The sequence below is a fragment of the Epinephelus lanceolatus genome, chromosome 9, assembly GCF_041903045.1.
Source record: "Epinephelus lanceolatus isolate andai-2023 chromosome 9, ASM4190304v1, whole genome shotgun sequence".
Classification (NCBI taxonomy): Eukaryota; Metazoa; Chordata; class Actinopteri; order Perciformes; family Serranidae; genus Epinephelus; species Epinephelus lanceolatus.
This window is the reverse complement of record NC_135742.1, coordinates 41,277,378-41,303,211: the sequence shown is the minus strand read 5'-3', so window position 1 is coordinate 41,303,211 and position 25,834 is coordinate 41,277,378. Positions and strand designations below refer to the sequence as shown.

Genomic DNA, 25,834 nt, shown 5'->3' with positions numbered 1-25,834 from the left:
AGTTAGTGACCTCCTAAATCAGGAGCTCTGAACTGCCACAGCCACTTGAATTTCCCAGCGTCCACAGTTTAAAAAAACCCACTTGATTCTATCTCTCTGATAGTGGAGGCAGCAGCAAGATCAACAGTGATGGGTGTAAGGTAAATGTAGTGAAAGAAAATCATTATGACAAGTCTGCCTAGATTATATGAATGATAATTCACAAAGATTACAATATATGTTTCTAATCTACCATCAGGCATCTGTGACAGCTATCTGTCAGCACCATCTGCTAAAAGATTTTGTTTGAAATAAGCTCTTACCACTTAATTTTTGTTTCAGACTAAAATGTCTGTGTAGAAAAACAGGTTTATTCTCAGCAAAACCTTCTGTTGGTATTATTGGTGTTAAATCATACTCAAAGTGAGCAAACTATTGAAAAAAAAATTCCAGTTTGCACCGTTTCATCAAATGGAATTATTTTAGATGCTTAATGCAATATTTTACACAAAGTTGCTCAATATTCAGCCCGACAAATTGTGAATGTCTGAAAGTTTTTTTGAAACCTTTTTGATACCTTACATTTTTTTGAATGTTAAAATGTCTTAAATTTGCATAAATAAATCAGAAACAATATGATCAAAGAAAAGGTAATGACAATTTTGAAACTACTGATATAATTTCTAAAACTGCAAGAAGTCCCACCAATTGTCCTTGTGTAGCTGTCTCAGTCACATCTGTAACCAGAGACAACTATTAGTAAGGACACAGAGGTCAGGTCCCTTGTAAGGGAATTTAGTAGTTTCAGCAACCTATGGGGAGTTTGCACTCTACAATTATATATTGCACGAGGTGGGTATGTAATTGGGTGACTCCTATGGACTGTATAAAATATGGACGTAGTCTTTGTGATGTCACCCCTTGCTTCCTGAAGAGCCAAAATGAAACTCAAAGTTGGTGGCTTTGGCAGTTGCCATCTTGGCAGTGTCTGACGTCACTAACTCCCAACTAATCCAAAAACGGACAAAAATGTGGATTGTGGTTGGAGCTGAGGTGGCAGAGTGAAGCATAAACAGGTGAGTTAGTTGTCAATAACAAAGACATTAGCTACAGAGACCAAAACTATTTTTTGTACCAGGCTGTAAATATGTTTATTTCTGTTGTGAAGTTGGGCATTTTAACATAAGGCTCTATGGGGACTGATTCACTGCTGAAACCTGCATCAAGTAACCATTGGAGATACTGCAGTTTTTGATAATTAGGCATTGGCTTCAATTTCACTACCAGAGGTTGATACTTCGTGATTCCAGTATACACTCAGGCTGTTTTCATGCACTGTTCATACGTTTTCCTACAAAAAGTAAGGATACCATGGATACCATGTGATTGGAAACAGTGAGGACTTTAAGACATTTTAGAGATTTTTATGGTACATCATCTCCATGTTTCTTTTTCTAAACCTAACCATAGTAACTTTACTTGCCTAAACCTAAAGATGTCTAACCATGTTTCCTTTTCTAAACCTAACCACACCAACGGTAATTACATAACTTAATGTTAAGTACGTATCATCATTTGTGGGGCACTAATTCATTATTAGTTCTTGACCCTTACCATACGAACATACAAACCAACATCCTCACCATCTTTCTTTTCCTAAATGTAACAACAGTAACTTTATACGAATAACTTAACATTAACTACGTAACGTCATTCATGGGACCAATTTGTAGGATATCAAGTGAACCATTGTGTGCAGTTCAGAGCATATCATACATGTATGTGGATATGTAGACAGACTTTATATTAATGAATTGGTGGAGATTCATTATTTTCTCACCAGAATCTTATATCTGGCATTTTGGAGAAAGGTTTGACACTGGATTTATCTCTATCATGAGAAAAAAGGTTACAGGAACTATAAATGAGCAGCTGAATGAGTTAAATATGAAGAACCAAGATAAACATTTAGTAACTTTTGGTGTCTGACAGGGGGTGTTTTCAGGGGACTCTGACTCATGACCTTAGTATTTCTAAAATCCTGCTCTTGGCTCTAGGGGCTCTAGTTTCGCAGACCGGGCAAGGCGGGGGCGCATCGCACCTGCGCTTCGCCAACTGGGTGTGGCCAGGCACATTTTGCAAGTTTGGCACACCGTGCGCCTGGCGCAGCTACTCCTCTTTCCCACCTCCGTCCCTCCTACCTGCGCAAGTCGGAAAGAGGGAGGAGAGAAGGCGTGGAGTGGGTTTTACACACATCACACCAATCAAATGAGCCCCTCTCCTCGCCCTTAAATGCGCCGCGCGAAGGCGTAATGAGAGTTTACTCAATTCGCCATGGCAGAAGAGAGCAGCAGCGTCAGACGGCCAAACTTCTCCCAGGAGGAAACTGATGTTTTGGTCCGGGAGGTCCAAGCTCGCAGTGTCCGAATATATGGAACTGTGAGCAGACCTCCACAGGCTGATGATGCAAAGGTAGCCTGGGAGGAGGTCACCACAATTGTAAATCAATGTTGCGTTTCTCTCGTGCGCGCGCTCTCTCTTTCTCTCTTGCAGTCTCACTCTGTTTCTTTTCTTTTGACTTTTCTAAGATGACAGATGCTGAATATATACTCCCTATCTGATGCTGTGGCTGTTTGTGGTTGACTGAGAGGGATGTGAACTCATTAGTTTCAGCTGTGTGTTGGGTTTCCACGTGCCAAACGGTGCCAATCCCCTTTGATCTGACATCAGATGTGACGGGACAGTCGACATAGAGATACATTTATGTGCTGATTGCAGATAGTTGCATTGAATAGTGTTTTTTGGTATTTATTGCATTATTAATGTGCCTGATATTCTGGAAACCTGCCTGTGAGGTTTTGGTGACGTGTGTGCACTGTCCGCCGGTCAGCCAAACTTCAGCTTACACTGGCTGCGCTCCGCCTGCGCTGACAGTAGACCTGGTTTCAGCTGGCGAGCTTTTAGCGCACCTTCGGCGAAGCCTTTTGGCACGAAACTGTCACTGCGCCAAGCTAGATCTGTCGACACTTCCCCCTGCTGCGCCGCCACACCCATCTCAGCGCACCTCGGTCTGCCAAACTACCAAACTGAGCGCGCCTCGGGTTGCGCTGCTCGAAACTAGCTCTGCGCGGAGTTCGCCACCCTGCGCCACCCTGCGCTGCACCAGGAAACTAGAGCCCTATAATTTAAGTGAGTTTACTCACAGTGGGCTACCTTAAGCCATCTTTTTAAAAATCTAAAACCCTATCTAACCCCTAACACTAAGCCTGAGCCCCAACACCCTAATCCTAACCCTAACCCATATGACAGTCAAATGTGAACATCATGTCATTTTTTTTATCATTCAACAGCTCCAGCTCCTGTGTGGCTTGGACAGTGGGCCAATGGCTTGCTAAGAAAAGGGGGCAGGACTCTATGTATACACTTCACAAATATGCCCATAGAAGGGTACTGAAATACAAAATGAATGCAAAATTGCTATGGAGTACTCCATGCAAAGCACATGCAAAGAAGTCATATGTTGACTGACATCAAGATAATGATGACCAAAACATTTACAAATTCAGCCTTGTTTCTTTTAGTGACCGTAAATCCTCCCTTTCCTTTCTCTCTGCCACTTCCCAGCCTGAATATGCTGTCTTTACCTCCTTATTTTTAATTTTCCTGTCAGATTAATCTCATTCTTTTCACATTTTCCCACTGTCCACAGCGCCTGTGTCAAGCTGTGTCTTAAGGCATTATGTAAATAAGCCTCCAGTGAGCGGGATTAACACAGAGGTTAATTGACTTATGTTACACCTGATCTTTGTGACCTGTTGGCCTCACCAGATCAGACTGGACAGCTCTAGATTACCCTCAATCTGGAGCCGCAGCACTGAGAGCAGACTGCTAAACTGCACACACACGTCTGCCTCACTATCTGACATGTGAGTTTATGTGAGAGCACTGATACAGGGGGGCCCCTCAGGCTTCAATAGGAATGTAATGGCATGCATTATGCACACACACACACACACCTGCACAAACACATTAATCTATGACAGGAGGTACAACAGATGGAACTGGTGTGTGTATCTCTTTCTGTGTCCGTCAGCTAGTTGCCATTTTTGCATTTACGTCCACCCCCACCTTCAAAATACACGCTGTACCGTTTCATGTTTCAATCCTTGCCAGGTTTCAAATGAACTCTCCAAATATCACCTCCAATATCTCCTGTCCATCCAGGACTGAAAGAGATAACTCATTAACCCGCTTTTTCTCTTTAAACGTTATTTCACTCTGGTTGCTGGGACGCGAGGATCTCTGTGCAGAATAATCAGAGAAGTGACGTGTGAGAGGGCAGGCTGGTGGATGACTGGTAAACACTTCTAGTGGTTTGACCTGGGGAGCAATCCAAGAAACAAGAATGAAAGCCACCCAGACCTAAGACCAGGGTTTCTCTCACCAAGTGTAAGCAGCACAGGAATCATCCAGGTTCTGCTCATTTAAAATCACACTGACATTTGTAATAAGGCTGAAAACTAAATTATATACATGTAATAACACTGTATAAACATACTGATGCCTCGTGTCAGCTAAAGTCCAGCATGGAAAGCCGTTGATTTTTAATGAGACCTCACTGCATTTCCTGCTGCAATAGTGTAACAATAAGTGTTTGTTTTTTGCAGGGACATCACTACATTCCCTGGTGCAATAGTGGCATGAAAGGCAGTTTTTTTAATGAGACATCACTGCATTTCCTGCTGCAATAGTGTGAGAAAAAGTGTTTGTTTTTTGCAGAGGCATCACTACATTTCCTGCTGTGATAGTGGCAAGAAAAGTGTTTGTTCTTAATGAGATATCGCTGTGCTTCCAGCCCGAACTGTGCCACCAAAACCTGGTATTTAGGCAAAAACATGATCTTTTCCAAACCACTAGTAGTTCTGATGCCTAAACATAACCACATGTTAACCAGTGCATTGTTGAAACCTATCTACTGCATTATAATGTACAAATGTGATGTGACCCAGACTTGTAGATGTCTGCAATGCCAACATTTATTCTGGTGACTGGGCTGCATTTTGACTATGTCCTATAGGATGAAAATAAACATGGAGAGCCAAGCAGATGGCAGAGATTACATCTAAAAAGTTTGATCTGTAAAGATATTAAAAGAAGTTATGATGTGTACCAAACTCAAAGCCATACTGGTACAACTTGATGACAACTGTAGTTTTATAATCCTAATTATCTGTAATTACAGTAGTCATTATTAAATCCATTAGGGCTGTATCCCACTCAGAATTATGTCAGTCTAGTCTGGATTTGGCTGTTCAACATGAATAATCAACAATTCATTCCTTTTTTTCTGTGTAGAGTTTGAGAGTTTAAACATGGTCTAGAGGGACATTCAGAGAGACAGTAATGTTTAAGTAAGGTAAACAAGTCAAGTTAGCCCTCCAAGCTAATGCATGCTAATTACGCTAATGACGGATTGGAAATGTTAATTTTTTGCCAACACAAGATATCAAATAAAAGCCAGAGACTGTATCGTATTAAGTTGCTGTAAGCTGTAAATTCACAACTTCTAAGCAGACGGCAGAACATAATGTTATCTTGGAGCCTGACCAGGCAGAGCTTCTCTTCCTCCTGGCAGCTGCCTGTGTCTCACTCAGACTCACCCTGGGTCTGAGTGCAGCTGCCTGTACAGGAGTATAGCATAAAAAAGACAGGACATCAACAGCTTTTCACATATGCACAAATACCATAACAATGACCTTTTAAAGATGATGGTTGAAGGAACACACTTGTATGACTTATATATATATAGACACTGTATGTTGTTGGTTGTTGTTCACCTTCTTCTATAATAGTTTAATCATGACTTTACCTGTCTCTCTTCAGCTTTGCTGTCCTTGTTACAGCTCTATGTCTATTCTATCCTCCTGTAAGTTGTTGGAGTGGTGTGGACATAAACTGAGAGCAACTTATAGTAAAACCTGTCAAACCAGTCAAATTCCATGTGTGCACAAACTCGACCAATAAATTTCAATCTGATTCTGAGTGAAACCCTAGATGTATGTATGTATATATATGTGTATATATATATATATATATACATATATATATATATATATATATATATATATATATATATATATATATATATATATATATATATATGGGCTGTCAAGTTATTTTGAAAATGTATGTAATTAATTCTGTGCTCCGTAATTTATTCAACTAAACTAATTGCATGCGTAAATTTTTGCTATGAAATCATTTTTAGAGATAGATGGTAGGTAGATGTGTTGTTGTAAAGCTGCTAGATTTTGGATACAATTGTCCCCTTGTCCTCTTCCTACCAGTCCATTACAATCCATTTTGCAAGGTAGTTAGTTAGTCGGTCACAGGTAGACTTACTCAGTTTGCATCTAAACATGTGCTCAAGTGTGGCTTTATGAGGCTGGCTGCTAGTGCTAGTATCAGAGGCTGTGCTAGCTCGGACCTCCGGGTTCGCTGCTTAATACTTTGTGTTGAGGTGATATTTCAGGCTTGAAGTTCTCTGATAGTACGAAAATTTCTAACTGCAGAAATGTCAGAGAATTGTGCTCCTATCAACACTTTCATCTGGACAGTTTTTAAATGTTAATGTTCCATTCATTGGGCCAAGCTGCGTCCTCTCGTCCGCTTTCATCATTTGACATTTGGTATTCATTGACACAATTAATGAATCAAATTAATCATATTAACACATTATTTTGACAGCGAGAGGATATCAAATAAAAGCAAATATATATATATATATATATATATATATATATATATATTAATTCATTCAGTCATCATCTGTAAATTTTTATGAAGATCTACAATGAATAAAAAAACACTTGTGAACTCGAAAAGCCCAGACTCCGTCATAAACAGTGACGTTCAACTGTTAATGTTTTTTGAAGCATTTTGTGAGCCACTGTAATACAGTGTTCACCTACCCACATGCAAATATTCCACCAAAACAAGTTCATCCTCGACACTATTTTGCAAGAGCACTGCTGGTTTTAGCGACGCCCAAGATGACTGTGATTAGTTTAAAGAAACAAAAACATGTCAGAGTTTTTTTCTTAACCTATACTAGGATCTGTGATACCAGAACTCTCGAGCGCCGACACAAAACTGCGCAGATAGGCCTGACTACGAATGAATCAAGATTCTGTTACTGCATGTCTATTTCTCGGCTCAGATGTTTTCAGAAACATATTTTAGTGTACTGTTTAGCTGTAAAATGAGAAAGTTGGTCCAGTCAGTGGGCGTTGTTTTGTTTTGTCTTGACTGCTTTGAGCATGGTGGCTAGGTCACTTACAGATAAACAGTACACTAAAATATGTTTCTGATCACAGTGAGAAGCACTAAGAGGAGGCAGAGTTATATGATTTTTTTCACAGATTATCTCTCATGTTAGACTGTGTGGATGTTGTGACAATTTCAGCAAATATGACTAAAATGTATTCTTAATAAAGATACCAACTACAGCTTTAAGGGGAAATTAGCCTCAATTAGCTTACTTTAGACACAATGACAAGACAAAGGTGAGCACGTCAAAGGGCTCATCATCATACAAGAATCGATTCAGCAGCAACAACAGACTGTCCTCGGTGCACCACAGAGACCTTGACACACAAACACAGACTTTTATGGCAGCAATCTAATCTGCTAGCTTGGCGTTTGACTATCAATGATTACTCAATCTTGTTAGCGCAGAGCAGCTACCCAGGTGGCACATGCAAATCGCCAGACATTGACTGTACAGCTTTTGATTACATACATTGGGTCAAAAAAATGCTGAGTGGCCATTATAGTGAATGCAAATGAGGCTGAAGGTCAAGTATATTGAAGAATCAGTGGATTTTCTGCCCTGGGTTTGTTATCTGTAGCCTCTGCAGGCAGGGACTGATCTGTGTGCAGGTTGTGGTGGCTTTTACATTCAGTCTTTAGGGGAAAAGATGACACAGAAGTGGGAGCCACAGAGTTTCCACAACATCTTTTCTTGATGCATATTAATGTGTTTCACAGCAGTACCAACCTTCTTACTAAAAAACACATCATTAATATGGTAAAAAAAAAAAGTCAATTTTTCACCTTAAGAAATGTTGTTTACTGGAACGAGAATGTCCAAGGTTCGTTTAACCGCAGTGTTTTAGGGTGTTCTAGGGGTATTTTGACTTACATATGTGTTTATTAAAACTATCATTGATCATTCCTTGATAATTTCTGCCACCCAATTTAAGCTGCTATGTAGTATGGATTGATAGGTGAAGTCTGCACAACAGAAGAGCTTTTCCAGGGACACAGGTGCCTTTTGGGGGAAATGGTAACCTTAACCAAATGAGCCAGGGTCTACAATTAGTTCCTGAAGCCATTAACTCCCTGCTCTGGGGGTAGTACTTTTCATACTGTTGTTGTTTCTTCTGTGCTGTTCTTCAGATGACGATTGAATGACTTTTAGTGACCTTGTTTAGCTACTCTGAGAATGGTCAGGGCCATTACATAACATAATTTCGGCAACAACAAATACAAAAATATGAATTGTGGATAACCTAAAGCAGGTATTCAGTAACTTTCTGTAAGTTGCTAACATATGAAAACAAATAGCGTCTTGGAAGAATTCTAAAACTCGATGGGATGCCTTGGTAAATGGTCAGCATAAATAATGAATATACAAGATTTGTGGATCAATCATGCTAAACCACTGGTACAGGTAAGGGTTAGTGAGTTCTGTGGTCATAACTTGGGCCTGGATTTATAAAGAGAACTGGATACAGTGTTGAAGGCAGGTCTCTGTTCATTTCTATGAAAGTTGCTCAGTGGCGGCAGGCTGTTCTCATGCACTGTGTACACCTGTTCCTACGAAAAGTAATGCACCAAAATGTGTGCATTTCCCACATAATCATCAGTCAGTCACTTGTGCATGACCTATGTATTTCAGAAGGCTGTGATCATGTGACCTACGTACTAATGGGAGTGAAGAAAGAAGCTGTCCTGAGCAGTCCAGTTAGGAAGCAGGTTGGGGCAGTGAATGGGTAACAAAACACAGGACTTTCCTTTGAGACTATCTCCTTAGAGACTGGCGTTCGGAGCTGTGTGAACTTTGAGTTAGTTTAAGGTACAATCTCACCATGTTTCCTTTCCTAAACCTAACCTTTGTAACATTACATTCATTTTGTAACTTTCTGTTAAGATATAATGTCATTCGTGCGGTGCGAATTCATAGGATATCAAAGAAGCTGTTGTGTGTGCGTTTTTGCAGTATATGACATGAGCCATTCTCTGAGAGTACATTGAGTGGTGCATGAAGCAAAAAAAAAGTTCAGCTGTTACATAAAAAATTATCCAGACCATGGACACTGTTTCTGCACTGTGTGGCTCATAGAACAAGCGCACTAAAGACTTTGGTTGGCCAAGCCGAGCACTTCCAATGTAGCCCTCTGCTAACTTGAATAGGGAACAAATGATAATCGTGCTGCTTTTACAGCCTTACCAAATGTTAAAGCACTGAATGGATCAAATCCTGTTAGTAAAATGAGTCATTTCATGGGGGTTGTGACAAAGATTTTACCCACTATATTACAGTGGATAAAATACTTTCCCAATGTAAGTCTATCAGAAAAAATCTTTTTGGGTCACATGGCATCACATAACTAACAGAATTTTACTGGAAAACTTCCTTGGGCCTGGTTCAAGCTATATGCTTATCTAATTTAGAGGTTGCTTTGCAAACAAAGCCAATAAAAAGATGTCAATGGATGTCAATATTTGTGAACTATTAAGTTATTTTAGATCCAACTGGCTTTTAATATTCCAAACCAGTTTAAACTGTATCACAGTATTACCGTAGCGTTACTCAGCAGCCGAGTTACCAGAGGAAAATGTTGTGCATTGTAAATTTCTGCAAACCATGGATATGTTACATTTGTACGTGTCATTTGTAGCATAATGTTACATCAATGTTCCTAAAGTGACGTAGTGTATGAGCTGATTTTGTCATCTGGAGGTGCAGGGAAGGCGGTGAAATGGCTGCCAAGCTGAAGACCACTGTTTGATATCAACAAATAACAAAAGGCAACCCTTAGCGGTGTTGCCGCTGGTGTTTGCAGCACTGAACCAACACAGAATTTGAGCTACTGAACCTGGATGTTTTTCACCAACTTGTCCCTGCCTTCCCAGCCACTTTTGTGTCATCAAAGGTGGGTGATTTAAGCCAATACATGATCTTTTCCTCAGCCTAACCAAGTGGTTTTTGTGCCTAAACCTAACCAAACCTTCACCACAGTGTAATACATTAGTAGTATAGTGTAGACAGATGGTGAAAATGGTTCTACTTTTATCAGATCACAACTGCTTTCAAGTCATTATTGCATTGTATCACTGCACACACAGAACACTTTTCATATCTTTACTCTCAGTTTCACTTCACAAGTTCATCATCACATTTATTTTTCGCCTTTCATTTATTTGACACCGTCCCCTCATAGAGGGCCAGCTTCAAACCCAAAAATTCAACCCTCAAGGCCCTGTCAGGGCCCCACAGCTAACCACATGAAGCACTGCACCATTATATTGTGTTACACTACACTTATCCTATGACAATGTTGCAGCAACGACATGATGCACGAAGATCTACAAACTGATATACATCTGCATTCAATCAAAAGATAACACATCATCATGGTAATTCTGAGGGCCTCCCCAACAATGGCAGGATGGAAAAAGCCAGTCAGAGACGCAGCGGTGAGGCAATGTTTGCCCAACAGTCAGATCTCGTAAACAGAGAGGGGGGCTTTTGCAAGCAGCTGCAGAAAATTCCAGGCTGCTGCGATTAAAAAGTAACACCCACATTGAGGGTGGGGAGGGTATTTGAACAAGCTAACCCTGCCTCTGTTTTAATGAAAAGAGAAGAGCCATTTGCAGTGAAAACAAGTACGTCTCAATGGCGCATTGTGCCAAACCCAGTTTTCACTGCGTGACTCCCAGGTCTCCATGCACAGATACAGAATGAAAAGAAAGGACACAGATCCAACTCTCTGTTGGCACAGTCGAGGCTCAGCAAAGGAACCAGGCTGTGGACGTGTGTGCGTGTGTGTGTGTTTGTGTGTGTGTGTGTGTGTGTGTGTGTGAGGGATACAAGGGTTCCTGTAAGTTTCATCAACTTAGATCTAAGCTGTTTCATCATAGTCCAAATGCTAATTGTGAATGGAAAAAGATATCAATTTGACACCTGAAATAATTTGTTGATTTGAATTTTTATTAAAAAAATTAGGTAACACTTTCTATGAAGACCACATCTTTAAGGCCATTCATAGTGAATTATAATGCATTTCTAATGCTCTATGACTATACTCATAAACACACATAATGTTTCCTGATATCAACAGTCATAAACCATTATAGATGAGACTTATAATGAATTATAAGTGGCTTATGAATGTTCTTGACTAGTTATAACCTAAAGGTTGACTGATGGGGCTTATGATGTATTATGAAAACTTAAACTCACCTATACACATTTAAAAAAACAACTGTAGTAAGGACTCATAGTATAACAGTCCATGCAGTATCATACGTTATCACTGTATGTGTTAAGTAAAGTGAAGTACATATTGATCTATATTCATCTATATTCATCTATAATAATGCATGCTTCATCATAATGTTTCATTGTTGGTGTTACGTTAAGTGTGATGCATTTTCATGTATCTAAAAGAATCTAAGATGCATTATAAGTGATTCATGTCTATCATACATTGTGATTAATGTCTATCATCAATGTTACAAAACATTTTTATATTCTAAATTGAGGTTTCAAAAACTACATTGTATTTGTATCAGTCATGATCCATTTGTTTGTATATAGTCATGTACTGACTCCACAGTAGATTCATCAGCTTTATTATATGCCCAAGTGTTAAACACACTTTAGAAAGGAGTGTCCCCAGACTATCAGAAGCCAGCGATCTCTGATTGTCTGGTGGCGAGACTACCGATGATGTGTCGATATCATGTGTATCCCTAGGTACACCAGTAACTTTGTTACATGGCAGGGGGGAAAAAATGACTTTTGGTTTCACACCAGCCTCCTGAGTGAAATTCCAGAGTATGTTTGACCCAACCATCACCCATCCCTCCTGCCCTACTCGGACTTTATTGCTCTTTATACTCCATTATTGCTGCTGACAGGATTACATTGGAGTGTAGTGTTTTATATTTGAAAGCCCACTGTGTCTCATACAGACGCTGTCAGGTGCCTTGTCCGTCAGTAACAGATGCCAAGGGCCACTGACCAGGCTGCAGTATCTGACACCCTGGGAATGAGAACAGGACTAGTTTTTAGAACACAGTAAACAAAAACAAAAAAAGGTATATGTAAAATGTATACAGTACAGGCCAAAAGTTTGGACACACCTTCTCATTCAATGCGTTTTCTTTATTTTCATGACTATTTACATTGTAGATTCTCACTGAAGGCATCAAAACTATGAATGAACACATGTGGAGTTATGTACTTAACAAAAAAAGGTGAAATAACTGAAAACATGTTTTATATTCTAGTTTCTTCAAAATAGCCACCCTTTGCTCTGATTACTGCTTTGCACACTCTTGGCATTCTCTCCATGAGCTTCAAGAGGTAGTCACCTGAAATGGTTTTCCAACAGTCTTGAAGGAGTTCCCAGAGGTGTTTAGCACTTGTTGGCCCCTTTGCCTTCACTCTGCGGTCCAGCTCACCCCAAACCATCTGGATTGGGTTCAGGTCCGGTGACTGTGGAGGCCAGGTCATCTGCCGCAGCACTCCATCACTCTCCTTCTTGGTCAAATAGCCCTTACACAGCCTGGAGGTGTGTTTGGGGTCATTGTCCTGTTGAAAAATAAATGATCGTCCAACTAAACGCAAACCGGATGGGATGACATGTCGCTGCAGGATGCTGTGGTAGCCATGCTGGTTCAGTGTGCCTTCAATTTTGAATAAATCCCCAACAGTGTCACCAGCAAAACACCCCCACACCATCACACCTCCTCCTCCATGCTTCACAGTGGGAACCAGGCATGTGGAATCCATCCGTTCACCTTTTCTGCGTCTCACAAAGACACGGCGGTTGGAACCAAAGATCTCAAATTTGGACTCATCAGACCAAAGCACAGACCTCCACTGGTCTAATGTCCATTCCTTGTGTTTCTTGGCCCAAACAAATCTCTTCTGCTTGTTGCCTCTCCTTAGCAGTGGTTTCCTAGCAGCTATTTGACCATGAAGGCCTGATTCGCGCAGTCTCCTCTTAACAGTTGTTCTAGAGATGGGTCTGCTGCTAGAACTCTGTGTGGCATTCATCTGGTCTCTGATCTGAGCTGCTGTTAACTTGCCATTTCTGAGGCTGGTGACTCGGATGAACTTATCCTCAGAAGCAGAGGTGACTCTTGGTCTTCCTTTCCTGGGTCGGTCCTCATGTGTGCCAGTTTCGTTGTAGCGCTTGATGGTTTTTGCGACTCCACTTGGGGACACATTTAAAGTTTTTGCAATTTTCCGGACTGACTGACCTTCATTTCTTAAAGTAATGATGGCCACTCATTTTTCTTTAGTTAGCTGATTGGTTCTTGCCATAATATGAATTTTAACAGTTGTCCAATAGGGCTGTCGGCTGTGTATTAACCTGACTTCTGCACAACACAACTGATGGTCCCAACCCCATTGATAAAGCAAGAAATTCCACTAATTAACCCTGATAAGGCACACCTGTGAAGTGGAAACCATTTCAGGTGACTACCTCTTGAAGCTCATGGAGAGAATGCCAAGAGTGTGCAAAGCAGTAATCAGAGCAAAGGGTGGCTATTTTGAAGAAACTAGAATATAAAACATGTTTTCAGTTATTTCACCTTTTTTTGTTAAGTACATAACTCCACATGTGTTCATTCATAGTTTTGATGCCTTCAGTGAGAATCTACAATGTAAATAGTCATGAAAATAAAGAAAACGCATTGAATGAGAAGGTGTGTCCAAACTTTTGGCCTGTACTGTATATATATATATATATATATATATATATATATATATATACAGAAAACTACTGTGTACATACATGTATATATGTACACAGTAGTTTTCTGTTTATTACCTATATTTGTTTAGCTTTGTTTAGCTTTGTCTTGTTTTTAATTGTGTGTCCATTTCTTTCTTCTTGTAAATTGCTGTGTTTGCGTGTGGGTGTATACTGAGAGCAACTTAAAATATAAAGCTGATTCTGATTCTGATAATTGAGGTATAGATTCATACTCAGGGTTCCTCTACAAAACAGGACTAAAAGATCAGGACTTGGCTTAGTTGAGAATGTCGTACAAATGTAAAATATTTGTGATAAAGTTAGCATTAAAACTAATAACTAAAAAACAAAAGAGAGCCCGTGGGCAGTTGTCTGAATTACCCTCTTGTTAATCATGCACTGGTATAAAAGTGAAGACTTGTTCAGGCTTTCCAGAGATCCAGCAATGTCTACTAGACTCACCACACAACACACATCCAATCACACACACTTAAGATTATTCTCTCCCTCTATCACTTCTTCAGTTTTCCCTTTACAGCCCCCCACCGCCCAGTCCCCACTGTCCATGTGGCAGCCCACCGTATAACTGTAATGGCACACAGTGAAAGAATTCAGGAATGCCATTAAAGCATTTCCAGTGACGGAGCAGATTTTAAAGTGAGCTACAGCTGTTAGATGAATATGTGGAGCCAAAGATCCTGGCAGGAGGCTGGGGCCCCATGTACTCCACCTATTGACTGAGCTGCCTGATTAATAAAGAAAATCTAGCTCTTTGCCATGTGGATCATTTAAAGTAACATGTTTTGTAGTAGCTTCATAAGATTGGACTGAGTCTCCACATCCTGGACTGAATGTTGACACAGGAGTTACAGCACAGCAGCATGTGTCTCTTTCAAAGCTGCTCCCCCTGCCAGGTTTTATGGTCACATTAAAGTGGGTGGTGCAGGGGTGGAGAGGGAGGGGTCAGATTGGAGGGCTGATTGTTTTTCAAGACGAGCCCTTTGATACATTGCTGGAAAATACTGAATTTTGCACATTTCAGCCCACTTACTACTTTCAACTCTTCACTGTACAATACAGCTAACCATGTTACTAACAGTGCCTGTGATACAAATGAGAATGGACTTTGTTGAACACTCCATACATACATTTGCTTCCATTCATTTCTGTATGATATAAAATGGAGCAAAATCTGATGTTCACTGTGATGAATTACACAGGTTTCCAGAGTGTGCTAATTGATTTTCAAACCTACAGAAAATGAATGGAAACCAACAGCTGCTTGAAACTAGCTTAGATTAATCAGCCATGCTCTCAGAAGCTGTCAGATAAAGATGAACAACAGAAACAGGAACAAATCCTTTTTTCACTCATCTGTGACAAAGATCCTTCCTAAACGCACTGCCAGTTGTTCAAAATCAGTGCCCCCACTCTAAGATCGTGTGAACTCAGTATTTTTTTATTTTATTTATTTTTTGTTAAGAGGTGTGGGAAGCAAATATATTGAAATTGCTACTTAAAGTTTGGAGACTCCAGTGCTGACCAGATGCATGGAAACTTGTTAACAAAATGTATCTTTACAATTTGTTTTTGCAATTTAACCTTATAATGTTGGTTAAAGTATTATGTGCTATGGCTGTAAGACAATGAAAGCAACAGCTTATCAGAACAAAAGCTTGACAAAAGTCTGGGTGAATACATTAGCCAATTTTGCCTTATCATAGATAAATCAATCAATCAATCAATCAATTTTATTTATAAAGCCCAATATCGCCAATATCAATATAATCAATATAACAATTTGCCTCAGAGGGCTTTACAGCATACGACATCACTCTGTCCTTTGGACCCTCACAGTGTATCAAATACATTTATGTCCACTGCTAAGTAGCAAGAGACGTTAGTACAAAAATGCAAAAGATATGTTTGAAGTAGGGATGCACCAATTTATTAGCCGGACATCGTTATCAGCCGTTATTTACCGTGTTGACCACCTTGGACTATCGCCAAATAAGATGACATTCACCGATGGCAGTGGCCGTTGTTTATCTGATGTGTTACATCTGTTTTGTCCATGACCAAATATGTCACGAGGTTGGAGTGAGAATGTGTTGCCCAGGTGCTGATTCAGAGAAGAAGACACTGGCCAGACCTGACTATGGCATGATGTGAGAAGGCAACAGGTACCGCACACAAGTATGGTTTGTTTTTAAGTTTGCCTTTCAGTGCTTTCATGTCTCACATCATGGATGAGAAGAGAAATAGACAAACCAAAGATGCTTAGCTTACCTTTGTAAAGGGAACAATGGATCTAACTAAGAAGTAGGCTATGACATACAAGTCTTTTCCTTTTTAAAGTATTATTAATATTCAGAAGAGGATGCCCACTATGTGATAAATAAATCACAACAACAAAACACTGGTATCGGCATCAGCTATTGGCCTTATTTTAAACATCAGCATCAGTTACAGTCAGTGCATGCCTTGTTTGAGGTTGTTTAGAAACAGTGTCTCTGTGACAGTTTGTCCACAGATAATGCTGACAAGTTGATTTTTATGCTGTAAAATGTCACACTTAGCATATAGCTGGCTTACAATTCTTTAATGACCAAATTTAGAGGATCCTCATCAAAAAATTATTGTCAGACAATGAATCAAAGGCCAAATATTGTTATTGTTATTACTCAAATATCAACACCAGTAGGTGCAGTATCAGTATTAGTCATGTTCTAATTGGAAAAGAAGGAAAGATCATCCAAAAATATAAAATGGTCCAGCATGCATTCAAAAACTGTCCAGAGCTGTCAGTGTTGGGCTATAATTTCATACAAAAGCATGAGTCCCACAGCAAAAAAATACCTCAAGCTGTCATTTTAACTGTTATTTGAGTTCTTACAATCTGACTTTATTGAAACAACCAAATAAATCTGCCACATTGGTGAGATTTATTTTCCTGATTTCCCTACAAAACAACTTATTTCATGAATTTCAGAAACCAGTGTCAGTATTCTCAAACAAGTGTCAAAACATCACACATTTAGATTTATCATTGTTTTAAGAAAATGTGCCTTAGTAGTGTTCCATGCGACATGTGAAGATGAATATTTTTGCAGAGTGGATGATTTGAGTTGCAGGGGGAAGGGAGTGAAATCATACACCGCTACAGCTGGAGTTCCTCCTCCTCCTCCTCCCCTTTTCTATAGTTGTTGGAAAAACAAGCTGGAAGAGGTACAATCCACAAAAAGGAGTGGCTCCATACACTGACATGTTCATTACCTGACATTACTCACTCAGGGAAATGTCCTGTCTAATGGTTCAGAATCAGTTTCTGTGTATGTCCGTGAGGGTTTAGAGCAACGACACAAAGCAGGAGCTGCTTTGAATTTCAGTGTTTTAAGTGTGCAACATGTTGACCGCAAATACACTTAAGGTAATTTAGTCTCATATTCAGCCCTCAAACATTATTTCAGGAAGCTTCTACAAATGGCAGACTGTATCTTGAGACAACACAGAGTACAAACACTGCACTATAATTTAGAAAAGGACACTTGGCTGTGGAAAATTCTTGACGCAAGTTCATTTGTATTGTTATTTCCAGATTTGTACAGATTTGATTTGTACAGAAAAAGGTTTCTCTTGTAGTGTGGTTTACACACTAACTTCCAAAAATGTGTGACATTCTGCAGATGAGAGTCTGGTACAAAGACATCAGAATATTCTCAGGCATTTTTTCAAGCTGCACTGACTTAAACAAAGAAAATCAAGCACATACATCCTAGGATTGTCCATCAGAATGTGCTCTCTAATGCAGATCTTATGGTGGGTCAAAACACAAAACAAACATCATGAGAAAAAAAAAAATCTAAATTCACCAAATGTTCTCATATTTCTTCCTGTCAGCCAGTACATTTTTGTCATTCTCTTGAGGACAGTTGGTGGACTTTGTAAACACCAGGAAAAACGACAGAAATATGGTCAGGATTCAAATCATTTTGCCCCTGGCAAAGCTGCATATATTGTATTTTAAGGAAGTGGCATACAATTCCAAATTCACAAACTCCTGGTAATTTCATCTAGTTTTATTTTAATGTTGCTTTTTTGATACATTCTTGGATTTGGCACATTTCATTCAGTGTTTGTCTTTTTCCCCTTGTACTTGAATGTGTTGTGGTAACTAGGTTTGCACTATTGCCTCAGTGTTTTGTCCTTCTAAGACCACCAGAAGATCCAGATGCTAAACACATTCTGTTATCCACAAAAAAAGAAGTTTATGCAGCCTAGAAAGGTTCCTCTGACTGCACTTCTAGTTTACTAAAGATCCTTTCATCTTTCAGTGCATCAATTCAACATTTTACAAATAAGACACTCCCTCATATCACAGTTTTTGGAGGTTTTATAAGATTTTCTACTACTACACACACGTTTTGGATTAGTGCTTCACATTTTGGGAAGCATAACATTGTGTTTTCCTTCCTACCAGATGGTGTTTTCTGTTCCAGCACACTTTGAAAATCAACTTGCAGAGACTTGAAACCACAGTGAGTAATCCACCACCCTGAACATCACGTCTGCTTTAATTGTTGTGGGACTTACATTATTGTTCTGCGGTAAAGCATGGCGGACGTTTCAGATCCATCTGCACATTCAGCTGCAGAACTTTGACAACACTAAAAGCAAGCCCAAAGTGTGTATATTCAATAGTGGCCTTTACACAGCAGACAAATGCTGTAAATGTAAAGAAAAAACAAACACAAAACACAAAAGCCTAAGATAAACATTTTTATATTGTTTTGTTTTTCTGTCATTGGTTATTTTTGGGAATTTAACAAAAAAATCCAGCTTTTTGAATGCAGATATAAATTGATATTAAACAGTACAGTTTACTCTCCTCCAGTTTACCACCATGTCGGTTTCTGCAAATGCGTGCGGGCTCACATATCCAACACCATGGTAAATAATGTGTGTGTGTGTGAGAGAGAGAGGAAGCATGGCCGAGTGTGTAACAGCACGCACTTTTGTTTCTGTTTCGTAATAATTTGGCACCGAGCCAACTCCCAGCTACACACACAGCCAGACAGGGAGATCCCAGCATTTTTGGGTGTGAGCCAGGCTGGAATACCACCAGATCCAGTTTCCTGCATTTCCTGAGCCGCTGCCAAAACTACACGCAACAGCTCCTGTATCTCTCTCCCTCTCTTTCGCTCTCTCTCTCTCTGCCTCAGGTCTTTCTGTCACCTCCGCTCAGCATCTTTTTCTGTCACCAGGAATTTCTTTTATGTTTTACACTCTCATCTCTATAGATTCTGCTGCTGTGCATTGACTCCTGCTGAGTCATTTAAAGCTAAAATAAGTTTTACCAGGTGCCTGCCATCATTCTTTCTTTGAGTCGTAGTTAACTTTAAAAAAACAAAAACAAAAAACAGCTATACAATTATCATAAAATTTTCACAAAATTACATATACACACGTGTGTTTATACACATTCTGTAAATAAAAATAAAAGTAAAAATCCCCCTCTCACCCCCCTCCAATATATATATATATATATATATAGATAGATAGATCGATAGATCGATAGATAGATAGATAGATAGATAGATATTTATACAGTGTGTGTGTGTGTGTGTACTATTTTGTCAGAATTGCCTCCCATGTTGTTCCTGGGCTCTTCAGAAGTGATTTAGGAGCTACTGTAAACACCGGCTGGTCCCATTTGCTTCAGATCAGATTAAATCTTCTCCGCCTCACTGAGGTCTTTTTATATTTAGCCCACATCTTGTTCCTATTTTCAAAGATGCATTTACTGCCTTCAAATGTGGTTTTGTTTTGCAGCTTTGAGCATGCTTAGTATGCTGGCTCCACTCTGTCTGCCTAGCAGCCATAAGCATCCTTTTATTGTCCCATGACCATTACACTGAATGACTACATACAAATGACCCCCACAATAACTGCACATCCTGAGGAATCTTTGAAGCGTATCGCCTGATGGTATATGAAGCACGCATGTTCAGCTACGGGAAACTTGTCTTGATGAAAACAAAAGAGTTTTCAGCCAAATGTAAAGGATTTATAATGACAATAATAGGTGTATAGATTTTAAATCCATCCTCTGAATCTTCTCCATTTTTCGTAGGATCTAACAACTTGAACGCTTACATCACATCCTGCAATGGCAGATATCAAGCAAACTGACAATAAAGCTGACACACAGAAGCTATAAAAAGAATAATTCTAAATACCCCATTTAAGAATTACAGATGTGAAAAGACAACAAAAAATTGGATGGCAAGCATTATCCTCACAGGCTCATCTCACCATACTCCACACATAATTGTCTCTATACTGAGGCTATTGGTTTCGGCCCCCTATTTAAATTGCATTTCCATGCATTGGGTTGCTTTAATGTGCAGCGCTAATGCAGTCACTAATGTACACATCACATTTAGGGAAGTCTGTAAATGATCCATCATAAATAAAAGATGACATGGAGCATCCACAATCGCTCAGAGAGTATAGATCTGCCTGCTGCAGCCTGGAAATACACAGACAACTGTATATCAATCAAATAACTGACTGTCATTAATGAGCTGCTAACACAACAAAAGAGCAAATAAGGGACCTTTTGTAAAGGTTTATAATGGCATTATTAATGGTTAACAAATAAATAACTAAAGCTTTCCAGATATAAGCCACTGATAGGAACAACAAGCCAAGGCATTTTAACCACCTGGCAACCAGGAATGTTTTCTTATCCATGGTTTGTAGCTGAGTTATTACACTATCTAGTGGGTAATAATACAGTTTGAAATGCTTGTAACTCATGAAATAATGCTGGAAAAGTTGCTAATAATCTGCAGAGGATCTGGATTTAGATCCAGCTCTTTTCCAGAAGGTAAGTGTTCAATCTGTCAAAAAGAATTATCACAACTTGTCACTGTAAAAGTTACTCTTATTCATAATTGATCTATAACATATCAGTCATTTTTTATTACTGATACAGATATAAGTTACAGATTGTACCCCTTTATAAATTGTGCCTTGTTAGAAAGCCTCATTCGGACCCACATTCAGTCCAACAGAAACTAATACCTGATGATTTTTAACTTTATACAACAGCATCTTCATTTGATAAAAATAAGATTAAAATTTACATTTCTGCAAATACAGTTGTTGTGTGCTAACTGACACTAAAAGGTTGTGGAGTGTGACTTAGAGCATCGAACATATTTCTTCTTTTAGAAAGTGCAATACAGCAATGTCAAGTAATTTTATCAACCATTTATTATGTTCAAAAAGCTAAAAAAGTTTCCATCTTTAGAATGGATCTTTTATATTTACATGACAACTAATTATATGAGTTTCTGACTGATGAATTAAATGAGGAGAACCCCAGAGATGCAGCTTATATCTAAGAGCTCACACAGAGACTGTAGAGAAAGTGACTTTACAGATAATGAAGTGTCCAGCAGGTCACTGCTGTCTTACCTGTTTGAACTGCTCCTCATAGGTCCACTCGTGGTGCTGGGGCTGAGGGTGCTCTGATGGGGAGTCTGCGCGGCGGGCCGGAGCGAATGCCGCCGGGACTCTGGACATGAGATGCATCGGGGTACTCTTCGGAGGGAGACAGGCTCCCTGGAGCGAGGACTGTCGGTGCTGGTACTGGTTCAACCCGACATCGTCTTCGCCCTCCTCCTCTTCATCCATGATCTCCTGCTCGTCCATGTCATCCCCCTCCTCGTCACGCTCCTTGTCGTCGCTCCCCGGTCTGGAGGAATTCCCGTCCTTGTCAGCCCTGCGGACATCCATATGTGGGAGCGGGGAAGAGTTGGCAACTCCGGCGGCCAGTGCGCCGCGCATCGCCGCTTGGTAGTGGCGGAAAGCCAGAGCTTGTTGGTGTATCTGGGACTCCACCATGGAGCGGAGGTCTTTCTCTGTCTCTGCCTGCCGGAGCTTCTCCTCCAGGGCCAGCCGTGCTGCCTGCTGCCGCTGCAGGTTCTCCATGACCGCTTCGAGCTTCATGCCGCCGCTGGCGGGCTGGTGTGTTTGTGCGCCGGGGAACGCGCTGTGAGAGGAGGCGGAGGGAGCCTGGAGGGGAAGGCTGCTGGCGGACGAGAAAGAGCCTTGCTGCGAGGGGGCGAGAGGATGGTCGTGTCATGATCATCACCGGCACTTTATAAGATTAAAACACATGCTCCACACACACCGAATGCACACAACTAAACAGTTTTGCTGTCTGACTTTTAGTGTAAAGTTTAGGATTAATTCCTTCACACTGCCACAAGCGAACGTGACAAACTTTCACTAAATTGCTTAAACACTGTTAAACTGTCTAAATACAAAGTTTATAAGAGGGTAACATTATTAATAAAATGTTAAGTGCATCTGAAAAAGAGGAAAAGCTTAAGTGTAAAGTAGTTTAAGTCTAATAATCCAATAGAAATAAAGCCTGGACGCTTACCAAAGCAGATTTAGTTGCTATACTTGCGTTATCAACCATGCTTCTGTCCGTCAGATGCGCCGAAATATTAACAACCGGATCAAAAGAGTCTTCCTTCAGTCCTGCGAACGCTCCGCATTCAACATCCAGACATGTAGGTCTCGATAGTTGGCTGAATAAATAGTTGAAATGTGTTTGGCGTTGAATGGTGGAGCCCCGAGCTGCTTTGGCAACAAGTGGCAACTGTAGTGAGAATGACCTCTGGAGGCAGAGATCAGCCCCCCTGCTCCATCTGCTAACAACACGTCAGTGCTGGGAATATACAGTATGAAGGCACAGCGAGACACAGCTCATACACTCATCTGCTCGGGCTCATCACACTTCAAAGAATATATTGAGTTATTATATTAATCGTCATGTTTTTGTATTGTTTGAATGCGGTTGCCTAAAACCATGGCAAGGAGTTTATGAACTGACTTTGTTTCTAACTTCTGTAAAGCTACAACTACATGTTTATGATCATTACAAGATAATAGACAGGATTATTGACGGAGTTATCATTGTACATGACATTTTATATTGTATATTTTGTAAATTCAATTAAGAGAATATATATATATATATATATATATAGATATAGATATGGATATATATAATGTATGTATGTATACATATATATAAATATATATATATAGGTCTGAAAAGCATGTTTTTTTAAAAAAAAAAAACAAAACAAAACAAAAAATGACACCATTTATCATAGCCAGAAACTATAAAAACATAAATTATTGTTGGATTTAAAAATTTCTGACAATCCTTGGACACATCATCTTTGACAAACGCTTCAGTCAGATAAAAAGCAAATCTGAGCTTAAAATAGTGATATTTCATCTAAATCACTTTAAAGTACTTCTCATTTAAAATTTGGCCTAAAATAAAGCGTTTGTACAAACTAACCAGCATGCAAGGCAAGAGTGAAAAGCTGAGGTTTTTTTTTTAACTCCAGGAGTTCATCCTCAACATTTAACTTTTATCTGTCAAACATCAAAGAGGGAGTTTTAAAAATCTAATAACTAATTTATGGTGGAGGGAGGGTCATGCGTTTTCCACCAGTCACTCAGGGAGGCCCAAGGAAAAATATTTGTAGCTTAGGGGAGGGTAAAAAAAAAAAAAAAAAAAAAAAGATTGAATTAAAAAATAAGAAATAGAGAACAGTTCCTGGAAAGATAAAAGTAGCAGAGGCATTTTATTTTGACAAAATGTAAGACGTACATCATTAACTTGGTACCGAAAAGGTACATATTGGTGCATAAAATGACCATAATGCCACCATAATGCAGGTCATTAGGTGTATGATGCTCAAAACTCTTGCAGAGGATCCCCAAGCCCCAATGTGTACACCTAATGGTGGAAAAAAAACTTTATCCTTGCAGTGCCCGCTACACCCACAGATATTACCATTTCAGATACCTCTGTATTAAACAGAATGGTTTACAAATTTGTATAGTGATTTCAGTCAACCCTGCTGTGACCTTTCACCTGTATTTCCACGTGTGTGTTCATCAGTGCTATATATTCACCTCAGAGGGCCCAGAAACTCAACCCCTCATGTTACATCTCATGTATGCTTACAGGTGGAGAGAAAAAGGACACCTGTCCTCCACTTATCGTCAAACAGCTGCTGTTGCTGCAAAGCTACTCAACTCTGATATAACACCTACAGCCGCCTTTACTGCTGTCAGGTCCATCCTAACAATATCCAATACAGTGCTTCTCAGCTCTTAAAGCGAGACCCAGGTATTACCATTCTAAAAAAACAGAAATACATTTTTAAAAAGTCTCATGTTTGGCCTTTCCACTGGTGTTTTTGTGATCCATGGCGGCACGCAAAAGCAAAGCACTTACCTTAAATCCTATATTCACTTTCAAAAGTGTTATTGTAAATGAAGAACTATTATACTATACCTCTGCACTGCGGTGTAAACATAATTTCTGTGAACCCTGCAATTGGCCACCCTTTGCCACAGTGACCCTACAATTAAGGCTTACTGTGATGTAGGATATATCATTTGGCTGAAGCAAATCAATTATCATCAGCAGGGTCAGCACTGGTTTGGTAATCTATTCTCTCAGAGAAGAGCTGTTGTTTCTTCTGGGAACTCAGTCAAGCCTTAGTGTAAAAGGGTTTTCCAACATTAAGTTGAGATGAGCCCCTTGTTCACTGCCTGTTACTTACAGGCTAAAATGCTTGCACTGTATATTTTTTATGAAGTCATGTTAAAGACTGCAATTTCTGCCACTTTGCAAATGAGTAATATAAGAACAATAACAATAGGAGGACCCACACATGCTGTACTTTACTTTTACCTACAGATTTGTCAGTTTTGATTTTAGTTGCAGTGCCACTCTCTTCTTTGAGATATGAACAAATATTTGTCAGTTCACTTTAGTTTTTTATTCTCAGAAAGAAGTCTTCATTCTTCATCTTCTCAGTGAAGGGTCACATCAGCTCTGTGTGGGAAATTGGAGACAGGTAGATCTAGAAGAAAGATCACACAAGAAACTTTTATTATTCATGAAAAAATAAATGTGATATTTTCCTCTCTTTATGTTACTAAAATAAGAGGCCTGAGCTATAAGCAGAGGGACTCCATTTGAACCTTTTCTGTTCATTTTTCATGTATAATTTATGTATTTAACTAAGGAGTGTTATCTCTTGTGAACTGTATACATTTCTACTTAACAATAAAACAAAACTGAATGAATGTTAAGTTATCTCAAGTAAGTTTATTTTTTGAATATGTTTTTTCTGTGAGTTTCATCAATGATGATTGCTGTTCTGTTTATTGTTTTATTTGAAAAGACAGTTTGAATCATTACAAAACTACTCCCAACTTATCTTCTCAAGTTCAGTCAACCTAGAATTTAGGACTGCATGCACACTAACTTTTTTAAGCTAAAACAAATAGTTTCTCTTTACAGTGTAGTTAAGTGACCGTTGTACAGCCATATGTTGTCCAGTTTACGTCCTGGGACACCAGAGAGGGCTTTGGTGCTGGTGGGGAGTCAGGGGTTCCAAAAAGTCTCAGACTGACTCTGTCACAGAGGTCCCTTTTCATTCAGAGTCATGGAGCTTTATCTAAATTCAGCACTGTCAGTCTCATCAGTTTAGAGAAAGTTTATACTGTAACAAACTGAGTAGTGCAGTGGTGCAACCAGAAATATTTCATATAGGGGTGGTCATGGGGCCACTGAAAATCTTGGGCTGGCTATTTGAAAATATATCAATATGGAGGCTAAAGGAATCACACTGATATATTTTGGTCTGTTATTTTACAGTTAATGTTTCTAATGATCT

The 25,834-nt window shown here is 39.5% G+C and overlaps 1 protein-coding gene across 1 annotated transcript in view; it reads right to left on the bottom strand.

The window, feature by feature from the left end:
• arid3c (AT rich interactive domain 3C (BRIGHT-like)) overlaps nt 1-22,708 on the bottom strand; it is a 124,297-nt gene extending 101,589 nt beyond the window's left edge. The window contains exons 1-2 of the mRNA XM_033619158.2: nt 22,498-22,708; nt 21,525-22,163 (exon numbers count right to left, since the gene is read on the bottom strand). Coding sequence (XP_033475049.1) covers nt 21,525-22,163; nt 22,498-22,536 — 678 coding nt within the window. The 5' untranslated portion in view covers nt 22,537-22,708. The remainder of the gene's footprint in view (nt 1-21,524; nt 22,164-22,497) is intronic.
• Nucleotides 22,709-25,834: the final 3,126 nt, after the last annotated feature.